Here is a 24,319-nt window from a genome sequence, read left to right on the forward strand (position 1 = left end):
CAGCACCAGAACGCAGAGACCTTCAAGCAAAGAATGAGTCACAGCAACGTCCTCAAATCAGTGCAAGGCAATGTGAGAAACCACTTAGCCCAATGCCACTCACTGAGATTGGAGCAAAACTTACAAGTTAAAGTTGTTTTTGCTCATATTACCTCAAAAGGATACCACAGAAGTAGGGAGTAGGAACACGGCTCTGGAGACAGGCCAAGTAAAATGCCAATCCCACCTCTACCATGCACTACTCATAGGGCCCTAGTGCGTTATTTCTCTTTTTGAAGCCTCAGTTTCCTTATTGCAAAATGGAGATATTGACATGAACCTCATAGAGCTGTTATAAGGAATGTCAGCATTCCACTCTGACCCTTGATTCCTAACATAGAATGTAAGCTCTGGGTAAGAATAAAATATTTTTTAGTTTTTTATTTATCTTATCCCATGTGACAATATTTATTTTTAAAAGAGACATGGCTTAAATAATAAATGGGAGCAGAGATCTGGCAGAAGTATCAGGATGGGAAAACAAGTGACAGGATGAGAAAACACCACATTGATAGGAGATACTAATTTCTTTCATGTGCTCAATATTATCCAACTGAATAACACACACACACACACACACACACACAGGACTGGATGGAGTTAGGGAACAACTTGTACTACTTTATCACATTGTTATTAGCAATATTTTCCCACACCTTATTTACATCTTCAAATATCTTATGCTCAATTTTATACCCATGAGACAACATCCTAAAGGGCAGGGATAAGGTTCTACTCACCCATGCATCCCTTGACCGAGTGTGTTGAACAGAGATGACAAAAACAGCTTTTGATTTGAGCCATGTGAAGGAGAGCCATCTAGGGGCAAATGATTCAAACAGCATCTACACAGGCAGTTAAGCAACTCAAACTTATTTTGAAATAGATGTAACTGCACAAGTAATGTGTACTCTCTATGCAAACCCTGAAATAAAGTTTGTAAGACTGATACAATACAAAATGGCATTTAAGCCAAAAATAAAGCAAAGAGATTTTTGGTTGTATTTTTAATCAGTGAAAGTACCAATCCATTTCACAAACAACTTTGCAGGAAGAATGGAGTAATTCATCCTGTCAGTTAAAATTCATAAAAAAATAAGCTCCAAAATTAGTAAAATACAACTATTCAAATACATTATTAGTATAAAAAAACCTCTTAGAATAAACAGTAGCAGTATTTACTTGTAAACAAAACTGCCAGTAACAACCCTTCACTTAATGACAACAAATCTGCATTGTTTTAAAATACTAAAGATATAATAAAGAGAATAGTGACCATTTTTCTTCTTAATATATAATACTCAATATCTAAAATAATGTTATCAATAATAGATACAAATTGGTGTTGTGATAAGGCGTGTTAAACAGTCTTTTTCACAGTACTCGGGCATCATGTCGCTGCAGAGGGCAAACTTTTCAAAAGTCTTCTCCTAGCTGTAATCCTTGCACACCGGGGGCACTCAGAAGACTGGAAGCACTGCTTGTGAAAGCAAGCTCTGCACTCTGCAAGCAAGAAGGACAGCCATAAGCAAAGGGGCTATTTTGTTTTCTCACATATGTACACTCATCCTCAGGAGAGAAAGGATCTGAGTCCAGAAACCAGTTTCTTCTAAAAAGAAATCAGGCAGATTGAAACTCAGAGGGATTATAAAGTCTCCAACAGGTCATAAACATTGACCTCTGAGGGCCTGATGAGTGGATGCTGCCTTGCCCCCCAGATCTGCCCAAGGGACATTCCCCCAGCTGCTGATAGTATTGTTAGCCAATGGCTCAGGAGGTGGTGTCCCTTTCCTGGAAATGGCCCTAATGGGAGAGAGCTGCCTTGCTCAAGGTCATGTCCCCTTTTTAGCACCAGCCTGTTGAGTGATTGACTGGTCAATGTGAGTTTTAAAGACTTGGCTGGCCCCTTTTCCTCAATTTGAAACAATGCTGAAGGCCATTCCTGCTTCAGAGCTCCCTGTGAGATGTGCTGAGCTTCACTGCATCCACATCACAGCTCAGCTTCTCCCTCTACCCAATCCTGCTGTCTTCACCCCCATGGGTGTTGAGCCTAAGAATGTGCCACCGTGAACTTCCTGCATGCAAATCCCTGCCTCAGAGTTTCTCTGCAGAGAACACTGCCTAATGAGTCAGGGAAACAACACTTGAGTGGTCTAAGAGGAGGCCATGCTCATACCAAGGGCGAAGGCAGATTTCTTACCACATCTCTCCCATGAAAAAGTTTAGAGAACACAGTATTTCCTGGGGCACTAATAGAGTAGAACAAGGATCTGCAAACCTTTTCTGTAAACAGGTAGATACTAAATGTTTTAGGTCCTGTGGGCCATATGGTCTCCATAACAACTTTTCAACTCTGCCATCGTAGTGCAAATGAAGCCAGAGGTAACACTTCAGTGTTTGGCATGACCACGATCCAACTACAAAATGTGGTGCTGTAGCTTACCCTGGTATAGAAGAATTGGGCACAGGCGAAACTTCCTCTCTTCAAACCCTTTACTAGGAGACATCACCCTTTATCCCTGCTGCACCCAAATACTCCTTCCTGTGCACCCAAAACTTTACTAGCTCCAATTCAACATATAGCACACACCAGCACCATTATAATTTAAAGAAATGTTACTTAGCTATTATTAAACTTAAGCTAATTTTAAAAAATATATATCTTATTGATTTTAGAGAGGAAGGGAGAGGTAGAGAGAGATAGCAATGTCAACAATGAGAGAGAATCACACTCCCTAGTGGGGATTGAGCCCACAACCTGGGCACATGCCCTTAAGCAGAATCGAACCTGGGATCCTTCAGTCGGAAGTCTGATGCTCTGTCCGTTGAGCCAAACCAGCCAGGGCAAGCTTAAGCTAATTTTGTGCTTGTGGATGAAAGGGGCCACAAGCTAACCTGACAAGCTCAGGGGAGGCCTGCATGGCAGTCTTACAGACTCAGAGACTTAAAGTAACCACAAAAGATGGTCTGAAATTAAACTTTCACTAAAAGCAGTTATGGTGGGTAGTCACCTCCTAGGCCTGTATCTTCATTGACAAGCTCAACATTTACCTTAACTGAGCCTATCTGTCTTTTTGCATCTATAATAACATACCCTTTAAAATGTCTAGGTAACTTGTAACTTCCCTTTTTCCGGACCCCTTAGGGCACAACCTGATGTGCTGGGCGCCAGGACAGATACCACAAATTCCTTATCATGTTAATTGTTCCTGCACCCACCCAAGTATGTGCCCATCATTTTACTTTTTATCCAATCCCAGGGGTTCCCCTCCCCCCACCCAGCTTTGCTTTCTCCCGCCTCTCTAGTCTGTCACCAATGGATTTCATGTAACCCACCTACGTACGTCCCTTTCCTTTGATTGCAATGTATAAATGCAAATGTAACCCGCCAATCTTCGGAGTACTATCTCAATTTGTTGAGGTTCTGCTTCCCGGCATATGTCAACAGTTTGGCTCAAATAAACTCACAAAAATTCTTTACAGGTTTCAATGGTTTTTACGTTAACATGCTTGTTATTAAACTAATGTTAACTCTGCACTTATTACGTTAATAAGCTTATGTTATTCATTTATGAAGATACCTGAACATCTTCTACACGTTGTGATCTGAAATGGGAAGATGACAGCTGTACTCTGGCAAAATTCACAAATGAAGCCCTTTCCTTGACACAGCTGTAAGAGTCAAAAAGTTAAAATCTTCATTGGTAATGTCTCTTTCGACGGAGAATCTTAGTCACTACTTTTACAGTATTTGATAAGTAGCCATTTTAAATGTCTACAATTCCAGCCTCTGGAAGGAACAAGATGTTATATTCTGCTGCAATGAGCGGATGAGAACAATAAATGTGCATTCATTTTGCATGGAGAAACATCACATTGAGTTGGATTAAGGCACCAGAGCAAGATCATGATTTTAAACATGGACTCTTAAATTATCTAATTTTGTTTCTGATAGCTGCACTGCAATTCTCCAGTCCCTATAGACAAAGAGCTCCTGCTCCACTGGATCCTGAGTTGACATTGCTGTATTTGGCACAGATGGGACAGATGGAAGTCCAGGCAGACCCCAAGCAGGGCTGGGAGCCCAGACTAAGAAGCCGCTTGGCCCAGGCTTGCATCCCAGCCCTGATACTTACTACAGGATTACTTAGACCAATGGTTCTCAACCTGTGGGTCGCGACCCCTTTGGGGGTCTAACGACCCTTTCACAGGGGTCGCCTAAGAACATCGGAAAACACATATATAATTACATATTGTTTTTGTGACTAATCACTATGCTTTTATTATGTTCAATTTGTAACAATGAAAATACATCCTGCATAGCAGATATTTACATTACGATTCATAACAGCAAAATTACAGTTATGAAGTAGCAACAAAAATAATTTTATGGTTGGGGGTCACCACAACATGAGGAACTGTATTAAAGGGTCGCAGCATTAGGAAGTTTGAGAACCACTGACCTAGACTCTTTTAACAGCTGTGAACCTCATTTTTCCCATCTGGAAAGGGTATTACCAGCACTTTCTTCAGGATTTGTAAAAGTTAAATGATATAAAGTGTAGAACACCTAGCACAGGCCCTGATGCACCAGAGACAGCTCAGGGACACACCTGCCCCCTGTGAACCTCACCTCACAGCCGGCCACGTGGGCAAGGGAAGCGTTCAGAATGTCCTTGAGCGAGGGCGCCAGCAGCCCTTTCTTGACCCTGACCAGGTCCTCCAGGGAGAACAGGTAGAGCTCATCGGTCAAATGTCTGGGCACCTGCTCAAACTCCTTCAATGCACTGCCAGAGAGAAAACAAAGAGGATTCAAGAACCCACCCACACAGGCTGGGGGAGAAGAGGGAAAGGGGTGAGCAGGTAATTGTTTTCTCCTGGCATTCACAATTACTTTTTAACTCAATTTTTTAAAAGAGCCCCAAGAACAAGTTAACCTTACTCATTCAACACATTAGATTTTGCAAGTTCACTTGGAAGCCAAGGTAAAATCCCATACTGATTTCAAAAAAACTGAACCAGCAGAGAAATGTGCTTCTTGCAGACTGACCAAGCAAAAGAAAATTGAATGTTATTTCAAGTCTTAAAACTGTGTACTGGGATAAAACTCACTATCTTACTGATTCCAGCTCAGTTTCAAGTCTGTCACTGACAGCTGCCCCAGATGGCAGAAAAATAACTGCTCAGGCATATAACTCCCAAATCCTTGAGTTCAAAACTGAGCTGAAGACTATCCATCTGTGAGCTGGTCACAGGCACTTGGATGCACCAAGGGCATTCCAAACTGAACAAAACCTTCTCCAAACCCTCTGGGCCTCCTCCTAAATTCCCTCAATCAGTGATGAGAAGCATCACCACACACTGCATTCCCAAGGCAGCCACTGCGTACCCTGGACCTGAAGCCAAACCATATTTAATTCTCCATCCAGCCTGGGGACTCCCTCAGCCTGCTTCCACTTCCAGCTCAGGCTTTATCTCTGGAAGCCTTGTCTGCTCCCTTCCCTTACAAACAAAATGCTCCTCCGCATTCTCAGGGCTCTGTACATATGTGCCTAAGACACAATCCAGCAATGGACTATTGTGCCGATTCCCTCCCTGGACTTAACATGAGTCCTATTGATTTGTTCGTCTGAAGCACAGAATGGATATTCAAGAAATTGTTGTAGATGGTAAGAATTGGGGGTATGGTTACATGCTACATACAAGAAAACTGAGGGTCTGAGGCCTAATTAACCTGTCACAGCAATGCCATGAGGTAAAGCTCAAACCTAAATGACTACTAATGACATGCTCCTCCCCAAGAAATTTAATTCAAAAGCAATACATCATCATTAAGTAAAGATTAAAAACTGAAAGAAGCGAGAGAAAAACTAAGATGGCGGCATAGGTAAACACCGGAGATTGCTGCCTTGCACAACCACTTCAAGAATAGAACTAAAAGACGGAATGGACATCATCCAAAACCACAGGAAGGCTGGCTGAGTGGAAATTCTACAACTAAAGGAAAGAGAAAAGCATACCGAGACTCAGAGGAGGTGTGGTGCGGAAGTACAGAGGTACAGAGGCACATGCGGAGAGGGCTGGCGGCTGAGGACACAGTTGTCTTTTTGAATCGGGAGGGAGTCTCAAGCTCTGTGCTCCAGTTCAGGGCGAGTCTCTGGGGACCCAGACTCCTACGGGAGAAACTGGTCTGTCTGGCATCGGTCGGAACTCGAGGGCGGCTTTCTCTCAGAGGTGCTTGCAGAGATTGCCGGGACACTGAGAAGTGGGGCCTCTGAGGGCAGCCATAGCTGCTTGCTCTGCCCTGTTGATCCCCTGGGACCCCACCCCACCCAAGCCAAAAGCCACGCACGGAGGCTTTTGCATATGAAAGGCCTGGCCCTTTGCAATTTGAAAATTACCTAACAAATTGCAGCTGGCCCAAGGCCCCAGGCAACTTGCATTGCTTCACACGTGGCTCCTGCTGGATAGCCTCAGGCAAAGGCTAGATTAGCACCTCCTTAGAGATCCAGGAGCCAGTATGCCCAGTGGTCAGAGTGGGACCATCCAGATTGCAGCTCCTCGGATCCATAAAGGACACATTCAGGGGGCAGACTCAGTGAGCACCAAAGCCCCACTGAAGCAAGTCTTGCCCTGGAGGGGTATCTCCTGCACAGAAGTTCTCCCACTGCAGACACAGCTGATTCTCACAGCCAATTGGCCTGGAGGTCAATTCTTCCCAGGGATGCCCACAACAATCAAGACTTAACTACAACAAGACTGTGCACAAAGCCCACAAGGGGGTGCACCAAGAGTGTCCACCTCAGGTAATTGGGGAGGCTGAGCCACTGGGCCCTATAGGATATCTAACACAGAAAGCCACTCTATCAACACAGGGAAGCAGCCAAAATGCGGAGACAAAGAAAGAGGACACAAATGACAGAAATGGAGGAAAGCAAATGACTGGATATAGAGTTCAAAACCATACTTTTAAGGTTTTTCAAGAACTTTCTAGAAACCGCCGACAAATTTAGTAAGACCCTCAAAAAGACGGGTGAGACCGCCGATAAATGTAGTGAGATCCTCAAGAAATCTAATGAGACCATCGAGGTTATGAAAAAGGACCAACTAGAAATTAAGCATACACTGACTGAAATAAAGGATATTATGCAGAGTTCCAACAGCAGACTAGAGGATCGCAAGAATCAGGCCAAAGATTTGAAATATGAAGAAGCAAAAAACACCCAACCAGAAAAGCAAAATGAAAAAAAGAATCCAAAAATGTGAAGATAGTGTAAGGAGCCTCTGGGACAGCTTCAAGCACACCAACATCAGAATTATAGGGGTGCCAGAAGAAGAGAAAGAGCAAGATATTGAAAACCTATTTGATGGAATAACGACAGAAAACTTCACCTACCTGGTGAAAGAAATAGACTTACAAGCCCAGGAAGCACAGAGAACCCCAAACAAAAGGAATCCAAAGAGGACCACACCAAGACACATCATAATTAAAATGCCAAGAGCAAAAGACAAAGAGAGAATCTTAAAAGCAGCAAGAGAAAGACAGTCAGTTACCTACAAGGGAATACCCATACGACTGTCAGCTGATTTCTCAACAGAAACTTTGCAGGCCAGAAGGGAGTGGCAAGAAATATTCAAAGTGATGAATGCCAAGAACCTACAACCAAGATTACTTTATCCAGCAAAGCTATCATTCAGAATTGAAGGTCAGATAAAGAGCTTCACAGATAAGGAAAAGCTAAAGGAGTTCATCACCACCAAACCAGTATTATATGAAATGCTGAAAGGTATCCTTTAAGAAGAGGAAGAAGAAGAAGGTAAAGATACAAATTACGAACAACAAATACACATCTATCAACAAGTGAATCTAAAAATCAAGTGAATAAATAATCTTATGAACAGAATAAACTGGTGATTATAATAGAATCAGGGGCATAGAAAGAGAGTGGACTAACTCTTCTTAGGGGGCAAAGGGGTGGGAGGGGGATGTGGGAAGAGACTGGACAAAAATTGTGCACCTATGGATGAGGACAGTGGGGGGCGAGGGGGGGGGGGTGGAGGGCAGAGGGCAGTGGGAACCCGGTGGAGGGGAGCTATGGGGAGAAAAAAGAGAAAAAACTGTAATAATCTGAACAATAAAGATTTAATTATTTAAAAAAAACTGAAAGAAGCTTTAAAACAAAACAAAAAGATATATCTCTAATCCTATGATCCTATTACAATCATCTTAACTCTTTAACATACTCTTTTTCCACTTAAAAATCTCTATCTCTGTCAAAAAATTCATGCCTATACCTCTATGGCCATAGCTTTCAGAAATTTCACTTTGAGAAGTTTATCCTAAGGACATACCTATGGATGTGGGCAGAGATTCAGCTAAAACTTAGGTTTCTTTAAAATAACAACTTATTTTTCAATTACAGCGACATTCAATACTATATTAGTTTCAGGTGTATAGCATAGTTATTTATCCCCTGATAAGTCTAGTTTATTTGTTTATTTTGTATTTTAGATTCCACATATAAGTAAAATTATATGGTCTTTGTTTTTCTCTCACTGACTTATTTCACAGTATGAATGTTCCTCAAAAAATTAAAAATAAAACTTCCATATGACCCAGCAACCCCACTTCTGGGTATTTATCTGAAGAAATCCAAACCACTAATTTGAAAAGACATATGAATCCCTATGTTCACTGCGGCACTATTTACAATAGCCAAGCTATGAAAGCAACCCAAGTGTCCATCAATAGACAACTAGATAGAGAAGATGTGGTATACATATACAATGGAATATTACTTGGCCATAAAAAGAATGGAATCTTACCATTTGTGATAACATGGATGGACCTAGAGGGTATTATGTTAAGTAATTAGTTTTTTAAATAACAAAAGATATAAGAAATATATTTAAATATCTATTAAATATTGTAACTCTATTAGGTTTAATATCTATAAAGATATTTAACTCTATTTTATGTAATATTAAGATATTTAAAATCTGTTTGGCTAAAAAGCTATCATTAATAGGAAAATACTTAAATTTATCCCAGATCATACTCAAGAATACTATTATACCCAATAAAAGTTTGACATAGCATTCAGGGTTTTTTTAAAAAGCCATTAGTACACCCATGCTCACAGAAACACTATTCACAAAAGGTGAAAGCAACCTGAGATGGATGAATGGACAAACAAATGTGGTATATACATACATTTAGCCTTAAAAAGGAAGGGCATTCTGCTACATGCTATAACTTAGACAAAGCTTGAGGACATCATGGTAAGTAAAATAAGCCAGTCACAAAATACTGTATGATTCCACTTATATATGGTACTTAAGTAGTCAAATTCATAGGTACATAAAGTAGAATGGTTATTGCCAGAGACTTGAGGGGAGTTATTGTTTAATGGACACAGAATTTCAGTTTTGCAAGATGAAAAGAGTTCTGGAGATGGATATTGGTGATGGTTGTACAACAATGTGAATGTACTTAACCCCACTGAACTGTATACTTAAAAAGTGGTTACCGTATGATGGAAAATTTCATGTTATGTTTATTTTACCACAATTTAAAAATAATTAAAAGGCCACTGGCTAGAGTTGTCTCACCCTGACCCATTCTTCTTAAAAAAGTAAGTTCACTAATACTGAGCTAGAAGGTTTAATAACTCTAAAAAGGTTTACATTCCCAAGGAGAGACATGAGGTAATTACAGTCAGCCCTCTGTATTTGTGGGTTAGGTTTAGCATCCAAGGATTCAACCAAACACAGACAAAAAATATATTCAGAAAAAATATATACCAGATAGTTCCAAACTTGAAGTGACCATGCACCAAGAACTATGCTGAGTCCATGTGAATGACATGATGTATAAGCATAGCCTGCTGTAGCCTATATACAAATATAGGTTATATGCAAATATTAGCCTATCTAATAATAGAGAAACATGGTAATTAACCGTAACTTTGCTACCCTTCCCATAGGCTAATCAGTGAGATATGCAAATTAACTTCCAGCCAAAATGGCGGCCGGAAGCCAGGCAGCTGAAGTGAACAGGAGTCTTGCTTGCTCCAGTGACGGAGGAAGCCAACATTCCCCGCCTGCCGCTGCCGGCCTCTGAGCTGCAGTCTAAGAAACAATATTGCAATTATAGAAGGTAAATAAACCCCAGAAACCTGCTTTCAGCCGTCAGAGCTGGAGCTAGCAGGACCGCAACAGTGTTACAATTATAGAACCCAAACAAACCCAGATACCTGCTTTCAGCAGCTGAGGTCTCAGAGCTGGAGCCAAGCCTCAGAGCTAAAGCTGGCTCTCAGTTCCAGCAACAGCCATAGAAGGTAAATAAATCCCAGAATAAAAATAAAAGAAAAAAAGGAGAGGTTGGGAGCTTCAGTCACCCACCAGCCTGAAAATGGCCCTCAGCTCCTCACCCAGACTGGCCAGGCACCCAGTGGGGACCCCCAACCTGAAGGGGGTGTGACCAGCTGAAAACAGCCATCATCCCCTCATCCAGGCTGGCCAGGCACCCCAGTGGGGACCCCCACTCTGATCCGGGACACCCTTCAGGGTAAACCAGCCGGCCCCCACCCGTGCACCAGGCCTCTATCCTATATAATAAAAGGTAATATGCAAACTGACCCTAACAGCAGAACAACTGGGAATGACTGGTCACTATGACACACACTGACCACCAGGGGACAGACGCTCAATGCAGGAGCTTCCCCCTGGTGGTCAGTGCGCTCTCACATGGGAGGAGCTCTGCTCAGCCGCAAGCCAGGCTGATGGCTGCCACTACAGCAGTGGTGGTGGGAGCCTCTCCTGCCTCCTCAGCAGCGCTAAGGATGTCCGACTGTAGCTTAGGTCTGCTCCCTGCTGGCAAGTGGGCATACCCTGAGGGCTGCTAGGCTGCCAGAGGGATGTCTGATTGCCATCTTAGGCCCAATCCCCCAGGGAGCGGGCCTAAGCCAGCAGGTGGTCAGCCCCTGAGGGGTCCCAGACTGCAAGAGGGCACAGGCCGGGCTGAAGGACCCCCCCTTCCCCCCCCCCCCGAGTGCACAAATTTTTGTGCACCGGGCCTCTAGTCCTATCTAATAAAAGAGAAACATGCAAATTGACCATAACCCTGACACCCTTCCCATTGGCTAATCAGCAGGATATGCAAATTAACTGCCAACCAAAATGGCAGCCGGCAGCCACGCAGCTGAAGCAAACAGGAGGCTTGCTTGCTCCAGTGAAGGAGGAAGCCAATGTTCCCGGCCTGTCGCTGCCGGCCTCTGAGCTGCACTCTAAGCAACTATGTTGCAATTATAAAAGCTAAACAAGCTCCAGAGACCTGCTTTCAGCCAGCTTCAGCCTCAGAGCTTAGAGCTGCAGTGATGGCAACAGAGTTTCAATTATAGAAGCCATACAAACCTAGAAACCTGCTTTCAGCCCTCAGAGCTGGAGCCGGCTCTCAGCTCCAGTGACAGCTATAGAAGGTAAATAAATCCCAGAATAAAAAAAAATAAAATAAAAAAAAGGAGAGGCTGGGAGCTTAAGTTGCCCTCCAGCCTGAAAACAGCTCTCAGGCCCTCACCCAGACTGGCCAGGCACCCCAGTGGGGACCCCCACCCTGAAGGGGGTGTGACCAGCTGCAAACAGCCTTCAGCCCGTCATCCAGGCTGGCCAGGCACCCAAGCGGGACCCCCACCCTGATCCGGGACACTTTCAGGGCAAACCAGCCGGCCCCCACCCATGCACCAGGCCTCTATCCTATACTACAGGCAGGGAAGGACAGTACGAGCTGCCATCCGGGCCCCATGTGCAGCCCTTGGCAGAGAGGCATAAGCCCTGCCCCCAGCTGGGACCCCTGTGTGCCACCTGAGCCCCCAGCCGGGACCCCCGTGCCGCCTAAGCCCCGCACCCAGCTGGGACCCTATGACTATTGGAGAGCAGGAAAGTGCTGCTGGGCCCTGGGTCGCTGTGGTGATCCGGCCATCGGTAAGTAGAAAAGTGCAGCCTGTAGGCAGCCCCCAGCTGCACCTGATCCAGGAGCAGGAAAGCAAGCCCAGCCTGAGGGCAGCCCCCAACTGGGCCTGATCTGGGAGCAGGAAAGCAAGACAGGCCTGCGGGCAGCCCCAAACTTTGCCTGCTCCCCAGTTGCCATGGTGATCTGGGAGCAGGAAAGCAAGCCTGGCGTGCGGGCAGCCCCAAGCTGGGCCTGATATGGGAGCAGGAAAGTCCGGCCTGCGGGCAGCCCCCAGCAGGGCCTGCTCCCCAGTTGCCATGGGGATCCGGGAGCAGGAGAGCAAGCCTGGCCTGTGGGCAGCTCCAAGCTGGGCCTGATATGGGAGCAGGAAAGTCCGGCCTGCGGGCAGCCCCCAGCAGGGCCTGCTCCCCGGTCGCCATGGCGATCCGGGAGCGGGAAAGCCTGGCCTGCAAGCAGCACCCCCATCCTGGCCATAGCTCAAGGGAGAGTACAACATGCAGTGGAGGCCAGGAGCCTGAGAGATCAACACAGAGGGGCTCCTGTTCCAAGCCTCCATGGTGTGGCTGGGGGCACGCCCCCAGAAGACACACACACACACACACACACACACACAGTGCCTGCTCTGAGGCTCCAATGTGGCTGGGGGCAGACCCCCAGTGGGGACGGACACACACACACACACACACACACACACACACACACACACACACGGCAACTGCTTCAAGCCTATGTGGTGCGGCTGGGGGCAGGCGCTAGCAGACAGACAGACACACACACACACACACACACACACACACACACACACACACACGGCACCTGCTCCAAGCCTCTGCTGCCAGACTGTAGGACATCCACTGAGGGCTCCCGGACTGTGAGAGGGGCAGGCTGGGCTGAGGGAACCCCACCCCCCAGTGCACGAATTTTGTGCACCGGTCCTCTAGTGTCATTTTATAAAAGAGTATTGAGCACTTGATATCCTAGTGTTCCTGGAACCAATCCCCCTCTCAATACTGAAGGAATATGGAGAGGCCCTGTGTATTGGAGGGCCAAGCCAGGAGGCACACAGAGGATTAGCAAATGTGTGCAGGTTATTATCTTCCCAACTCACATGCCCAGACCGTCCCAGGCAACAGTGGTACCTTTCAGCAAATCTGCAGGTCTTCAATAGCTTCTTGATATGAAATAGCTGCTCCTGGATTTCCTAAAGTCAGAAACAAAATGGGATACTCATAATGTAATAAATAACATCGGAAATGTATGTCAAATTTAAATGTTATTTCTAACCTTGAAATGCTACAACACTATAAAACAAGCTTTTGAAATAAAGTCTATACAGCAAGAGTTCAAGACTGAGTCCTGAAACTTGCAGAGGGTTCAGGATGGACCTAGTTTTTGTGGATCCTGAAGTTTACATAACATTGTCTTTCTTTAAGAAAAATACGCAACTATGTATAAAAGAAAGAGATCCTGTCGCTTGCAACAAGATGATGAACCTGGAAGACATTAATTAAGCCAGACATAAAAAAAAAAAGGCATGGGCTCACTTGTATGCGGAATCTAAAAATGCGAAGTACATAGAAGCAGAGAGTAGAATGCTGGTTCTCAGGGACAAGAAGGTAGAGGAAATGGGAGCTGTTGGTTAAAGGGCACAGAGTTGCAGTTATGTAGAATGAATATGTCTAGAGGTCTAATGTACAGCATGATGACTATAGTTAACAATACTGTATTGAATATTGGAAATTTGTTAACAGTAGATTCCAGGTGCTCTCACCACACACACACACACACACACACACACACACACACACACACACAAATACATAAAGGTAACTGTGTGAGGAGATGGATATGTTGAGTAGTAATCATTTTACTATGTGTAACAAGTCATGTTGTTCACTCAAACATATACAATTTTATTTAAATGTAATAAAATTTAAAAGCTATGTGTAGATGCAAAACTATGCATAAATATAAAATTTGACATGGTGCCTTTGCAAGAGCCAGTGCAGGCGAGGGGCCCTGAGGCATAAACTCCATCCACTGGACAACAGTAAACCCGCCCCGCAGAGGGTCTGTCTGAATTGGGTCTCCCATGACGGCGTAGTGTATTTTTGCGGCAGCAGGACCCTTTCAGCCGCTGGCCTGGCTTCCCCCAAAAGGTTGCTGCTCACCTTCACTCTGTCCAGCTCCTTGGCCTTCGCATACCGGCTGTGGCTGATGTTCAGCAAATTGAAAATGGGCTGGTGCCATATACTATCCAGCAGCCATTTGGAGAAATTGCTAACGTAGTACTTCCTGAAGTCCCACATGGTCAGGATCCGCGCAGGGATGCAGGACTCCGCATAGGAGTGGCAGCAGTCGCAGAAATACTTGCCCAGGTATTCGCAGTACCGGAGCCGCTTCATAAACTCTGTGGAGCACACAGGGGATGAGCACCAATTAGCTGATGCTGAAAACCTACCTTGGTAGCCCCACCTCCAATTTCATGCAAGGCTCATTGCTGATTGCTGATTACATGCTGCTAATGCCATACTCAACCTCACAGCAGCTGGGAAAGTGGTAGCAGGGGCTGGAGGCCTTAAATCATGGCCATTCATGCGCTTTCCTTTTTGGAACATATGTCGGAAAAATAGAACCTTCCCAACGTACTGCTGAATTTGGAAGATGGGCGGTGTAAACTGCAGTGAGACTTAGGGTCTGCCATCTGGCAGGAGTCCAGACTGGGTCTCTCATTAGCAGAAGGCTAAGGGGTTTTGGAGGTGGGCAAGTCGGAATTTCTTCAGGCTGACGTGAGGCCACAGAGAGAAACTCAAAATGGGATTATAGGATACTAGAGGTGCTGGAGACCAAGATCAACAGTAATTGATATAAATGTGAGGAGTCTGGCAGAAGGCTGACTAGGACTCCTTTTGATATTCATAGGGTGAATATCTACATTTTATTGCCTGATGCTGACTCAATGGCCTAAAGCAAACTCCCCCACACCTGGCAATCTTACTGTTTGCTAAACATTACCATTGATATGTCTGTTTGCATTCCTAAAGGCAATTGTGTATCCTAGCTAATAAAAGCAGCTGGGAAAGGAGCAACGGGGAGAACTTGACTTCTTTAGTTGAGTTATTCTCTGGTTCCCCTGGTAATTATAAAAATTAATATTCCATCTTGTGTATAATTTGCACATCAGCCCTCCCTCCAAGTCTTTGAACCCATGAAAGCCACGCTGGCCGTGGACTCTCACATAGAGGCCCGGTGCACAAAAATTTGTGCACTGGGCGGGGGGAGGGGGGGTCCTCAGCCCGGCATGTGCCCTCTCACAGGTATGACCACCTACTGGCTTAGGCCCACTCACGGGGGATCGGGCCTAAGCTGGCAGTCATACATCCCTCTGGCAGCCCAGGAGCCCTCGGGGGATGTCCACTTGCCAGTGGGGAGCAGGCCTAAACTGCAGTCGGACATCCTTAGTGCTGCTGAGGAGGCAAGAGAGGCTCCCGCCATCACCACTGTGCTGGCAGCCATCAGCCTGGCTTGTGGCTGAGCAGAGCTTCCCCTGTGGGAGCACACTGACCACCAGGGGGCAGCTCCTGCATTGAGCATATGCCCTCTGGTGGTCAGTGTGTGTCATAGTGACCAGTCATTCCCAGTTGTTCTGCTGTTAGGGTCAATTTGCATATTACCCTTTTATTATATAGGATAGAGACCTGGTGCACGGGTGGGGGCCAGCTGGTTTGCCCTGAAGGGTGTCCCGGATCAGGGTGGGGGGGTCCCGCTGGGGTGCCTGGCCAGCCTGGCTGAGGGGCTGGAGGCCCTTTTCAGGCTGGCCACACCCCCTTCAGGTTGGGGGTCCCCACTGGGGTGCCTGGCCACCCTGGGTGAGGGACTGATGGCTGTTTGCAGGCTGGTCACACCTCCTTCAGGGTGGAGGTCCCAACTGGGGTGCCTGGCCAACTTGGGTGAGGGGCTGAGGGCTGTTTTCAGGCTGGCCAGGGCTGCAGGATGGAAGCAGGTATCTAGGATTTATTTATCTTCTATAATTGAAACTTTGTAGCTTTGAGCGGAGCCCAGAGCCAGGGCAGGAGGGAAGCTTGGCTTCCTCCATCGCCGGGGGCAACCCAAGCCTCCTGCTCACTCCAGCTCTGTGGCTGCCACCATCTTTGTGACAGAGCAAGGGTTAATTTGCATATTACTCTTTTATTAGATAGGATTATACATATGAAAAGTGCTTTATAAATTATAAAGCACTATATATACATGTTTAAAAAGTAGTATCCAAAGGAATTCCTGGATAAATCAGTGAGAAACAAATGTAAAAATGCACAAAGGATGAGAACAGGCAATACACAAGTGGAGAAATGCATTTAACCAGTAACAATGTGAAAAGCACATCATCTCAGTAATGATCAAAGGCATGCATATTAAAAGACTGAAATACTTGGTTTTGCCTCAGACTGTCACAAATTTAGAGAATCCAGAGCTGTTGAGTCATAGAGAGTGGGCATGCACTCAGGTGTTGACAGGAGCGCTACTCCTGAGGACATTTCCATGATATACTTTAATTCTTAACCATGCAGCACGAATCCTAATGCTGACATCCAACAGAAATGCTAACGTGCACAAGTGGAGATATAGAATGGTGCTCGTTACAACATATTTATAATGAAGTGGGGAGCAATCTAAACATCCATAAGAAGCTACTGGCTAAATATATGTGGTGCACTCCACAGTGAAATGCAAGAGAGCCTATACAATACATGGAAGAGCACAGGCAGTGAACACCCAGTTACAGGTATGTAGCACATGATCTTGATTTTCTTTTAAAAAAGAATACATGTACAGTCCAAAAAGTTAACAGCGAATACTTCTGGAGGGTAGGTGTAAGGATTTTTGCTTGTTGTACTTTTAATTTGCTGAAATAAACATGCGTTGCTCTTGGAAGCATCTTCAATAAAATATACTGACAAGAAAAAGGTAGAGACTAATGTAACAAATACCTGGGTACCCATCACCCAGCCTTAAGAAAGAAAACAGTGATTCAAGTAAGCCTCCTCTGTGCCTCTTCCTCAACAGTAGGGTTTAACATGAGCCGAGGTTCATATTTATCATTCACCATTTGACTCCTATTAGTTGGCACATATTGTGAGAATTAAATGAAACAATGATGGCAAAACAGCTCCCACAGTACAGAGCACACCGTAGATTCTGAATATTGTTTCCCTAGAAAGACTTTACAAATAATCAATTCTGAGTGATCACAGAAGCAAACCTTCATTGAACATTTAGTCTGTGTCATGCACTGGCTAAATGTCTTATGCAAGCCTGTATTTGTGCTTGAACCTCTATGAGGTGAGGACTGATACTTGCCCTATTTCACCAATGAAAGCACAATATAGGGTGGTTAAACCACATGCCAGAGATACAAAACAGTAAGCAGGCAAGCGGGATTCCAACCCAAGTCTCGACTGGGGAAGCGCCAGGTTTTAACCATCATATCCCACTTTCCATCTGCCACATTCCATGGATGGGAAGGACAAAAAACAAATGTCTTTGCACCTGCACAGATTATCCTCAGACCCAGGTCACACTCAGAGTTGACTTTTAAATATAAACAAATAAATACTTGATTCTTATTATCTGTAGTAGTTAATGTTCTGGAAAGTTGCCATGAACACTGAATTGAATACTGAAGCATTGCTCCTGAGGGAAATACAGGGTTAAGTTCCTCTGGGAAAAGTATTTTCATCAACCACTCAACACATAAAATTGTTCTATGTGTGTTTTTTGTTTAAAGACACATTATTCAATATATTTTGCTGATCCATATCATTCAATTCAGGGCCAAAAGCACTGTGACTTGTTCCTGAAAGAAACGTATCTAATGCATACATTTTCTCTGTAAGGCACATCAGCCTTCTTGTGCTTAGGAAAACTAGACAGCACTTTAGCACTATGCTTGAGGGCATTTTAAATAGCAAAACCACCAACAAAAAGTATAAAATATTTTTAAAAGGTACTAAATAGACTGTTGAAAGAACTTGTTTACTGTATGCACTAAAAGAAGAAGGCAAAGCATTGCTTTGTTCAACTTCAGCTGGGAACGTGTGCACCAGGAAACTTAAATTTCAGGCAACTCAAATTTTTCAGTGTTTTGTGCATATCTGTGAATGACTAAAACATGGTAAGCATTGATTTTGGAGTTACAAATAAATTTTAGGGAGCAAGCAAATTCACAAACAATGGAATTTGTGAATAATGAGGATAATGGTAAGTACAGTGGTGCCTTGACTTACGAGTTTAATTCGTTCCGTGATGGAGCTCATAACTCAAATTACTCGTATGTCAAATCAAAAAGTGAACGAGTGAGACACGTGATGCTGTGCTGATGTTGTGGCGTTCACTGTGACGTTTGCTGCGCCAAATGGTGGTGGGGTATCTGAAGCTGGCTCGTAACCCGAATTTTAGCTCGCAACTCAGACGGCTCGTATCTCGAAAAACTCGTTAGTCGGGACACTCGTAAGTCAAGGCCCCACTGTACATATATATGTACATACACTATTATTTTTTAAAAAAATGTATTTTTATTGATTTCAGAGAGGAAGGGAGAGGCAGAGAGAAATAGAAACAATGATGAGAGAGAATCATTGATCGGCTGCCTTCTGCACGCCCCTCTACCGAGGACTGAGCCCACAACCTGGGCATGTGCCCTGACCTGGAATTGAATCGTGACCTCCTGGTTCATAGGTTGATGCTCAACCACTGAGCCATGCTGGCAAGGCCATACACTATTATTAAACTCTTAATTAATTATGTGACATCTCTCTAGGGTTGACAAATTGTTAAAAACTTATTAAGTACCTAATAATTATGTCTGAGTTCTCACACTTGAAACTTTGAAAAGTCTATTGTATTGCATCTATCTCCCCACCCTGATTAAAATCTCTGGTGTAGCAGATAATGAGTATTATTTTACTTATGACAGGGTTCCAATACATTTTATACTAAACTAGAGGCCTGGTGGACCACATTCATGCACGGGGGCGGGGAGAGGTAGGGGGAGTCCCCTCAGCCCGGCCTGTGCCCTCTCGCAGTCCAGTACCCCTTGGGGTATGTCCCTCTGCCGGCTTAGGTGGACATCCCCCGAGGGGTCCTTAGCGCTGCCACGGAGGCTGGAGAGGCTCCCACCACCACCGCCACTGCACTCACCAGCTGTGAGCCTGGCTTCTGGAGTGCACTGACCACCAGGGGGCAGCTCCTGCATTGAGCATCTGCCCCCTGGCGGTCAGTGAGCATCATAGCGACTGGTCATTCCACCATTCAGTTGATTTGCATATTAGCCTTTTATTATAGAGGATGGGCATAAAAGGAGGTATACCCTGGCTCTTGTATTCTACATTTCTAATCAAACTTAGCAAGATGGGAAGAAAAAAACAAAGTGCCTATAAATTCTGGATATAATACATCTTTCCCTAACACCTAAAATACTTATATTTCAATAACCAATCACTCATTCATCAAATTTCATGGAATAATACTAAGCATTATATTATCAATACAGAATAAATTATGTCCACTTCTTCTGGTTTCTTCAATCCTTTAATTAAAACAGAACAAAACAAAGCCCTAAAATCTGGTGCTTGACCAGGAGTGACTTTTTACCCCAAGGGACATTTGGAAATGTCTAGAGACTTTTTGGTTGTTACAATGCATAGCTGCTAGTGGCTTCTAGTGATGCTGCTAAATATCCTACAGTGCATCAGACAGCAACCCCCAACAAAGTCAATAGTACTAAGGCTAAGAAACCCTGCTCTAAACCACAATTGTTGTCATCTTAGGAAAAGTCAAAATTATAGGGGGGGGAAAGGAGGCAAAAATCTAAAACAGTGTTATCCAATAGAACTTTCTGTGAGGATGGAAATATTCTATATCTGTGCTGTCCAATACAGTAGCTACTAGCCACATGTGGCTATTGAGCACTTAAAATGTAGCTAACATCACTGAAGAACTGGATTTTAAATTTAATTTTTTTCTGGTAACTGTGCCTCCATTGGTTCTTTTCCTTTATGCTTCTATCTGTTGTTTTTGTTTTATGGTATTCCATACATCTTTCCTCTGTTTCCTCTTTTTTTAAGCTATATGTCTTGTTTGGGGAATTTGTGTGTGTGGTTGCCATTAGTTTTATAAAAAGTGAAGTTGCATATATACCATAATATTTTCCCTTTTGAGTACATCTGATCTTCATCTTCCTTTGCCTGTCCATACCTGTCCCTCTTCCCCTTGTACGTTTTTATTGTCACAAATTATCCCTGTTTATGCTGTGAGTTTTTGGCAATCCTACTGGTAGTGTCATGACCTTATGTTCTTTGTTTCATGTAGAATAACTCCCTTGAGTATTTCCTGCAATGGAGGTTTTTCTAGTGATAAAATCCCTCCATTTCTGTATGTCTGGGAATGTTCTTATTTCTCCTTCATATTTAAAGGATAATTTTGCTGGATATAATATGTGTGGCTGATAATTTCTCTCTTTCAGGCATTTGAATATTTGGTTCCACTCTCTTCTTGCTTATAGAGTTTCTGCTGAGAAGTTGGGTGAAATTCTGATGGGTTTTCCTTTGTAGGTCACTTCCTTCTTTTCACTGAATGCTTTGAGGATTTTTTTCTTTGTCACTAATTTTTGACAGCTTCATTACCAAGTGCCTTGGAGAGGGCCTCTTTGGATTGAGGTAACTAGGTGTTCTGTTTGCTTCTTGGATTCGAGGATCTAGTTCTTTCCATAGATTTGGAAAGTTCTTATCCACTATTTGTTTTAATAGACTCTCCATTCCATACTCTCTCTCTTCCTTCTCCGCTATGACCATGATTCTGATTTTGTTTTTGTTTTTTGTTTTTTTTTATGGAATCGGAGAGGTCTCATAGGGCTATTTTGTATTTCTTTGTTCTCTTCGTCTTCCCATTTATCTCTGTTCCAGTAGATGGCGCTGAATTGCAAGATTCCCCCCCCCCCTCCCCCCCTCGTGGCCTCACAGTTTTGAGCCTCTGTGGCTTCCGTAGGGTTGTACTGCCTCTGCTGCTTAGGGGTAAGGTTTGTTTTTCCCTCATGGTAATGGCAGTCCCTGACCTCCAAGGGTCTAGCCCAGTGGTTGGCAAACTCATTAGTCAACAGAGCCAAATATCAACAGTATGATTGAAATTTCTTTTGAGAGCAAAATTTTTTAAACTTAAACTATATAGGTAGGTATGTTGTTATTAACTTAATTAGGGTACTCCTAAGCTGGCCTTTGCTAAAAAACTTCCTCAATGACTGACACCCTCCACTTCTTCTAACGCCACTACTTCAAAATAGAGTCGCCCAGGCCAAAAACCAACTTCTGCGCGTGGGCCACGAAGTTTCAATCGCACTGTAAGTGCGAACCCGCACGTGGTATTTTGTGGAAGAGCCACACTCAAGGAGCCAAAGAGCCGCATGTGGCTTCCGAGCCGCGGTTTGCCGACCACTGGTCTAGCCCAAGCACCCCTCCTGGGGCTCAGTCACAGAGGGAAACTGTGTTTCTACTGCAATAGCTCTTGGCCTACAGACAATACACTCCTGGAAACAATCCAAGGGCAATGGGAGTCTAATTAGTGGCAGGGCTCTGCGATCTACTGTCTTTGCCTGAAAGCCAGCAGCCAGGCCCAGCGGTGGGGAGTGGGGAGTGGGGAGCGACTCTGTAGAGAGGCTGTCTGCTGACTCGCAGCTCACGCATGGAACTCAGATCTAATTCACAACATGCCCCTATGGTTCAGACACTCTCTCACTATTTGTGTGCGCCCACACAATGCCGCCACTCTAGTGGCTACTCCAACAGCCAGCCACTTGCTGGGTTAGCTCTCTGTTGGTTCGACCAGCTGAGGAAAATGCCCAGGACTGCTGCGGCCAGTTCCCAGCTGCACGGTAGACACACTGTAGCCATGTTCGGCTTACCTCCCTTCTCTCGTCTCCCCACTTATTCCAAGGAGCCCACCTTAGTTATTCCAGTCTCTCAGGTGTGCATCTGTGTTGAGCAGGAACTTCTTTGATGAATGATAGGTGATTATTTTGTTGAAATGTTAGGGGAAGAGGATAGATGTGCCCTTATGCTGCCATTCCTCTGATGTCACTCCCCCAATTTAAATTAATTTTAATTTAATTTTAAGTAGCCACAGGGGCTAGTGGCTACTATTCTGGAAACTGCGAGTCTAGAAGAAAATTGACTAAAGAGAAATACTAGCTAAATGTAATGGATGAAACTTGGTAAAGACCTGGATAGAAAAATTAGTTATAAATGCTATCTTAAGGACAACAATATGGACTAGTATTAGACAATATCAACAAGTGTTATTTTCTTTGGTGTGATAACTACTCATAATTCTTATTATTAAAATGCTAGAGGCCTGGTGCACGAATTCATGCACGGGTGGGGTCCTTTGGCCTGGCCGGAGATCAGGGCCGTTTGGGGCCAACCAGTCAGGGGGAGGGACTGCGGGAGGTTGTCTGTGGGAGTGCACTGACCACCAGGGGGAAGCTCCTGCATTGAGCATCTGCCCCCTGGTGATCAGTGCAAGTCATAGCGACCAGTCAACTGGTTGTTCAGTCAACCAGTTGTTAATGGTTGCTTAGGCTTTTATATATATAGATGCTTAAGTATTAAAGGGCAAAATGTCATATTGTCTGTTGCTCAATTTTTAAATGTCTCTGTGGATATGAGATTAGAGGAGACTAAGGAGACCTGACAACTAAATTCAAATGTATAATTCTTGATTGGACCCTAGAACAAATAAAGAACAATAATTAAATCTGAATAAAGTCTGTGTAGTTATTTAACAGGATTGTAACAATACTTATTCCTCACATTTAATAATTATACTGTGATTATTATGTTAGTATTAGGGGAAGCTAGGTGAAGGGTATATGGGATATCTGTACTATTTTTGTAACTATTCTGTGAGTCTAAAATTATCTCAAAATAAAAAGTTAAAAAAAATTGTTTTAAGTGTGTCAGGGTAGTAAGAAGCTAGGGAAAATTTCTGGGCAAATGGAATGGGAAAATTGAGACAAGAAAATTAAACAAGGCCAAATAGTTTGGGCAGCTTGCAGCCAGACTGTGAATCACATGACCTTATCTTCCCCAACCAAGGACACTTGAGAGCAAATGGTTTAGACAGCTCCTCCCTAACCAGAGAATACATAGCTTAAATCACCCTTGCTTGGGAAAATAGAGAACAAAGACCAAAATTATGTCATTGTACCAGATAAACAGAAGGACAGATAAAGTCTGGGGGACAAACAACAAAATCCCCAAAACTTTGGGATGGTATCACTTGGGGGATATTAGGCAGGAAAGATGGGTGCTAGAGCAGGAGGGGGGAAGGGGAGAAAAAGGGGAGTTTATCTCACCCACTAAACAAAGAAGTCAGCTGTCTTAGGTCTTGCTAAACAAGGTGACCAGATGTATGTATAAACATTCTGAGATAAGCCACAACAATATAGAAGGAGACTTTAAAACTTAATCTGCTTCCCAAAATACTGGCAGGGTAACTTTGAAACCTATAGGGTGAAAGGTATAAAACCCTTTGATTCCCTACCAGGCAGGATGCTCAGACTAGCTGAGTTGCCCACTTATCTTTATGCCAAATATATTCTTAATAAATTCACTTGCTTTGCTTCCTTAGAAAATTCACTTACTTTTCTTCCTAAATAAATTTGCTTGCTTTGCTTCAACACTGCTGTCTGTCACTCATCTGAATTCTTTCTCAAGAGCTGAGGAGGGGAGAGCCCACTCAGGGGGCTCTCTGGTAGCATAAGAACTACAGGAATTTCACAGGAAAAGTGCAAAATTGTTTACACGGTTGGGTTGATAAAGCCTCTAGGGTCTGTGCGCTGCCTATCTCTGTAGCATGTTTTCTCCTCTTATTCATAGTATCTAGTAACAGAATTTCTTTGCAATAGCCTCGAGCCCTTTGCACATGGTGAGTCTCCGCACCCCTCCCTCCACACACTCTTCTGGGGATAATCACTTCCTTACAAAAATTCTCACTCTACCCACCCCCAAGCCCAGATTAATTTCCCTTGCTGTAAATCCCATAGCACTCTTGGCTTTCACTTTTGTTGCATGCATTGTTCTTGTTATTTACTTGGCTGATGACTATAAGGGAAGGACCACTACTGTATCAACAGTGTGGGCAAACATCTTCATATTTGAATAAATTTAGGGAAGTACTTGAAAAGTTGGTGGAATCATAGTCATGTGTTCATAATTTCTGACTCATGCATTCAATATTTACTGAGGCACCAGAATGCAG

At 44.0% G+C, this 24,319-nt stretch overlaps 1 protein-coding gene across 1 annotated transcript in view; it reads right to left on the minus strand.

Annotated features, from left to right (window-relative positions):
- Nucleotides 1–1,036: 1,036 nt before the first annotated feature.
- RUBCNL (rubicon like autophagy enhancer) overlaps nucleotides 1,037–24,319 on the minus strand; it is a gene marked incomplete at its 5' end in the record, with an annotated part of 51,921 nt that continues 28,638 nt past the window's right edge. Inside the window, 5 exons of the mRNA XM_081083141.1 lie at nucleotides 1,037–1,542; nucleotides 3,621–3,711; nucleotides 4,673–4,826; nucleotides 13,150–13,211; nucleotides 14,182–14,420. Of these exons, the coding sequence (XP_080939267.1) occupies nucleotides 1,430–1,542; nucleotides 3,621–3,711; nucleotides 4,673–4,826; nucleotides 13,150–13,211; nucleotides 14,182–14,420 (659 nt within the window). The 3' untranslated portion in view covers nucleotides 1,037–1,429. The remainder of the gene's footprint in view (nucleotides 1,543–3,620; nucleotides 3,712–4,672; nucleotides 4,827–13,149; nucleotides 13,212–14,181; nucleotides 14,421–24,319) is intronic.

The sequence above is a fragment of the Myotis nattereri genome (assembly GCF_964212035.1).
Source record: "Myotis nattereri genome assembly, chromosome: 2".
Classification (NCBI taxonomy): Eukaryota; Metazoa; Chordata; class Mammalia; order Chiroptera; family Vespertilionidae; genus Myotis; species Myotis nattereri.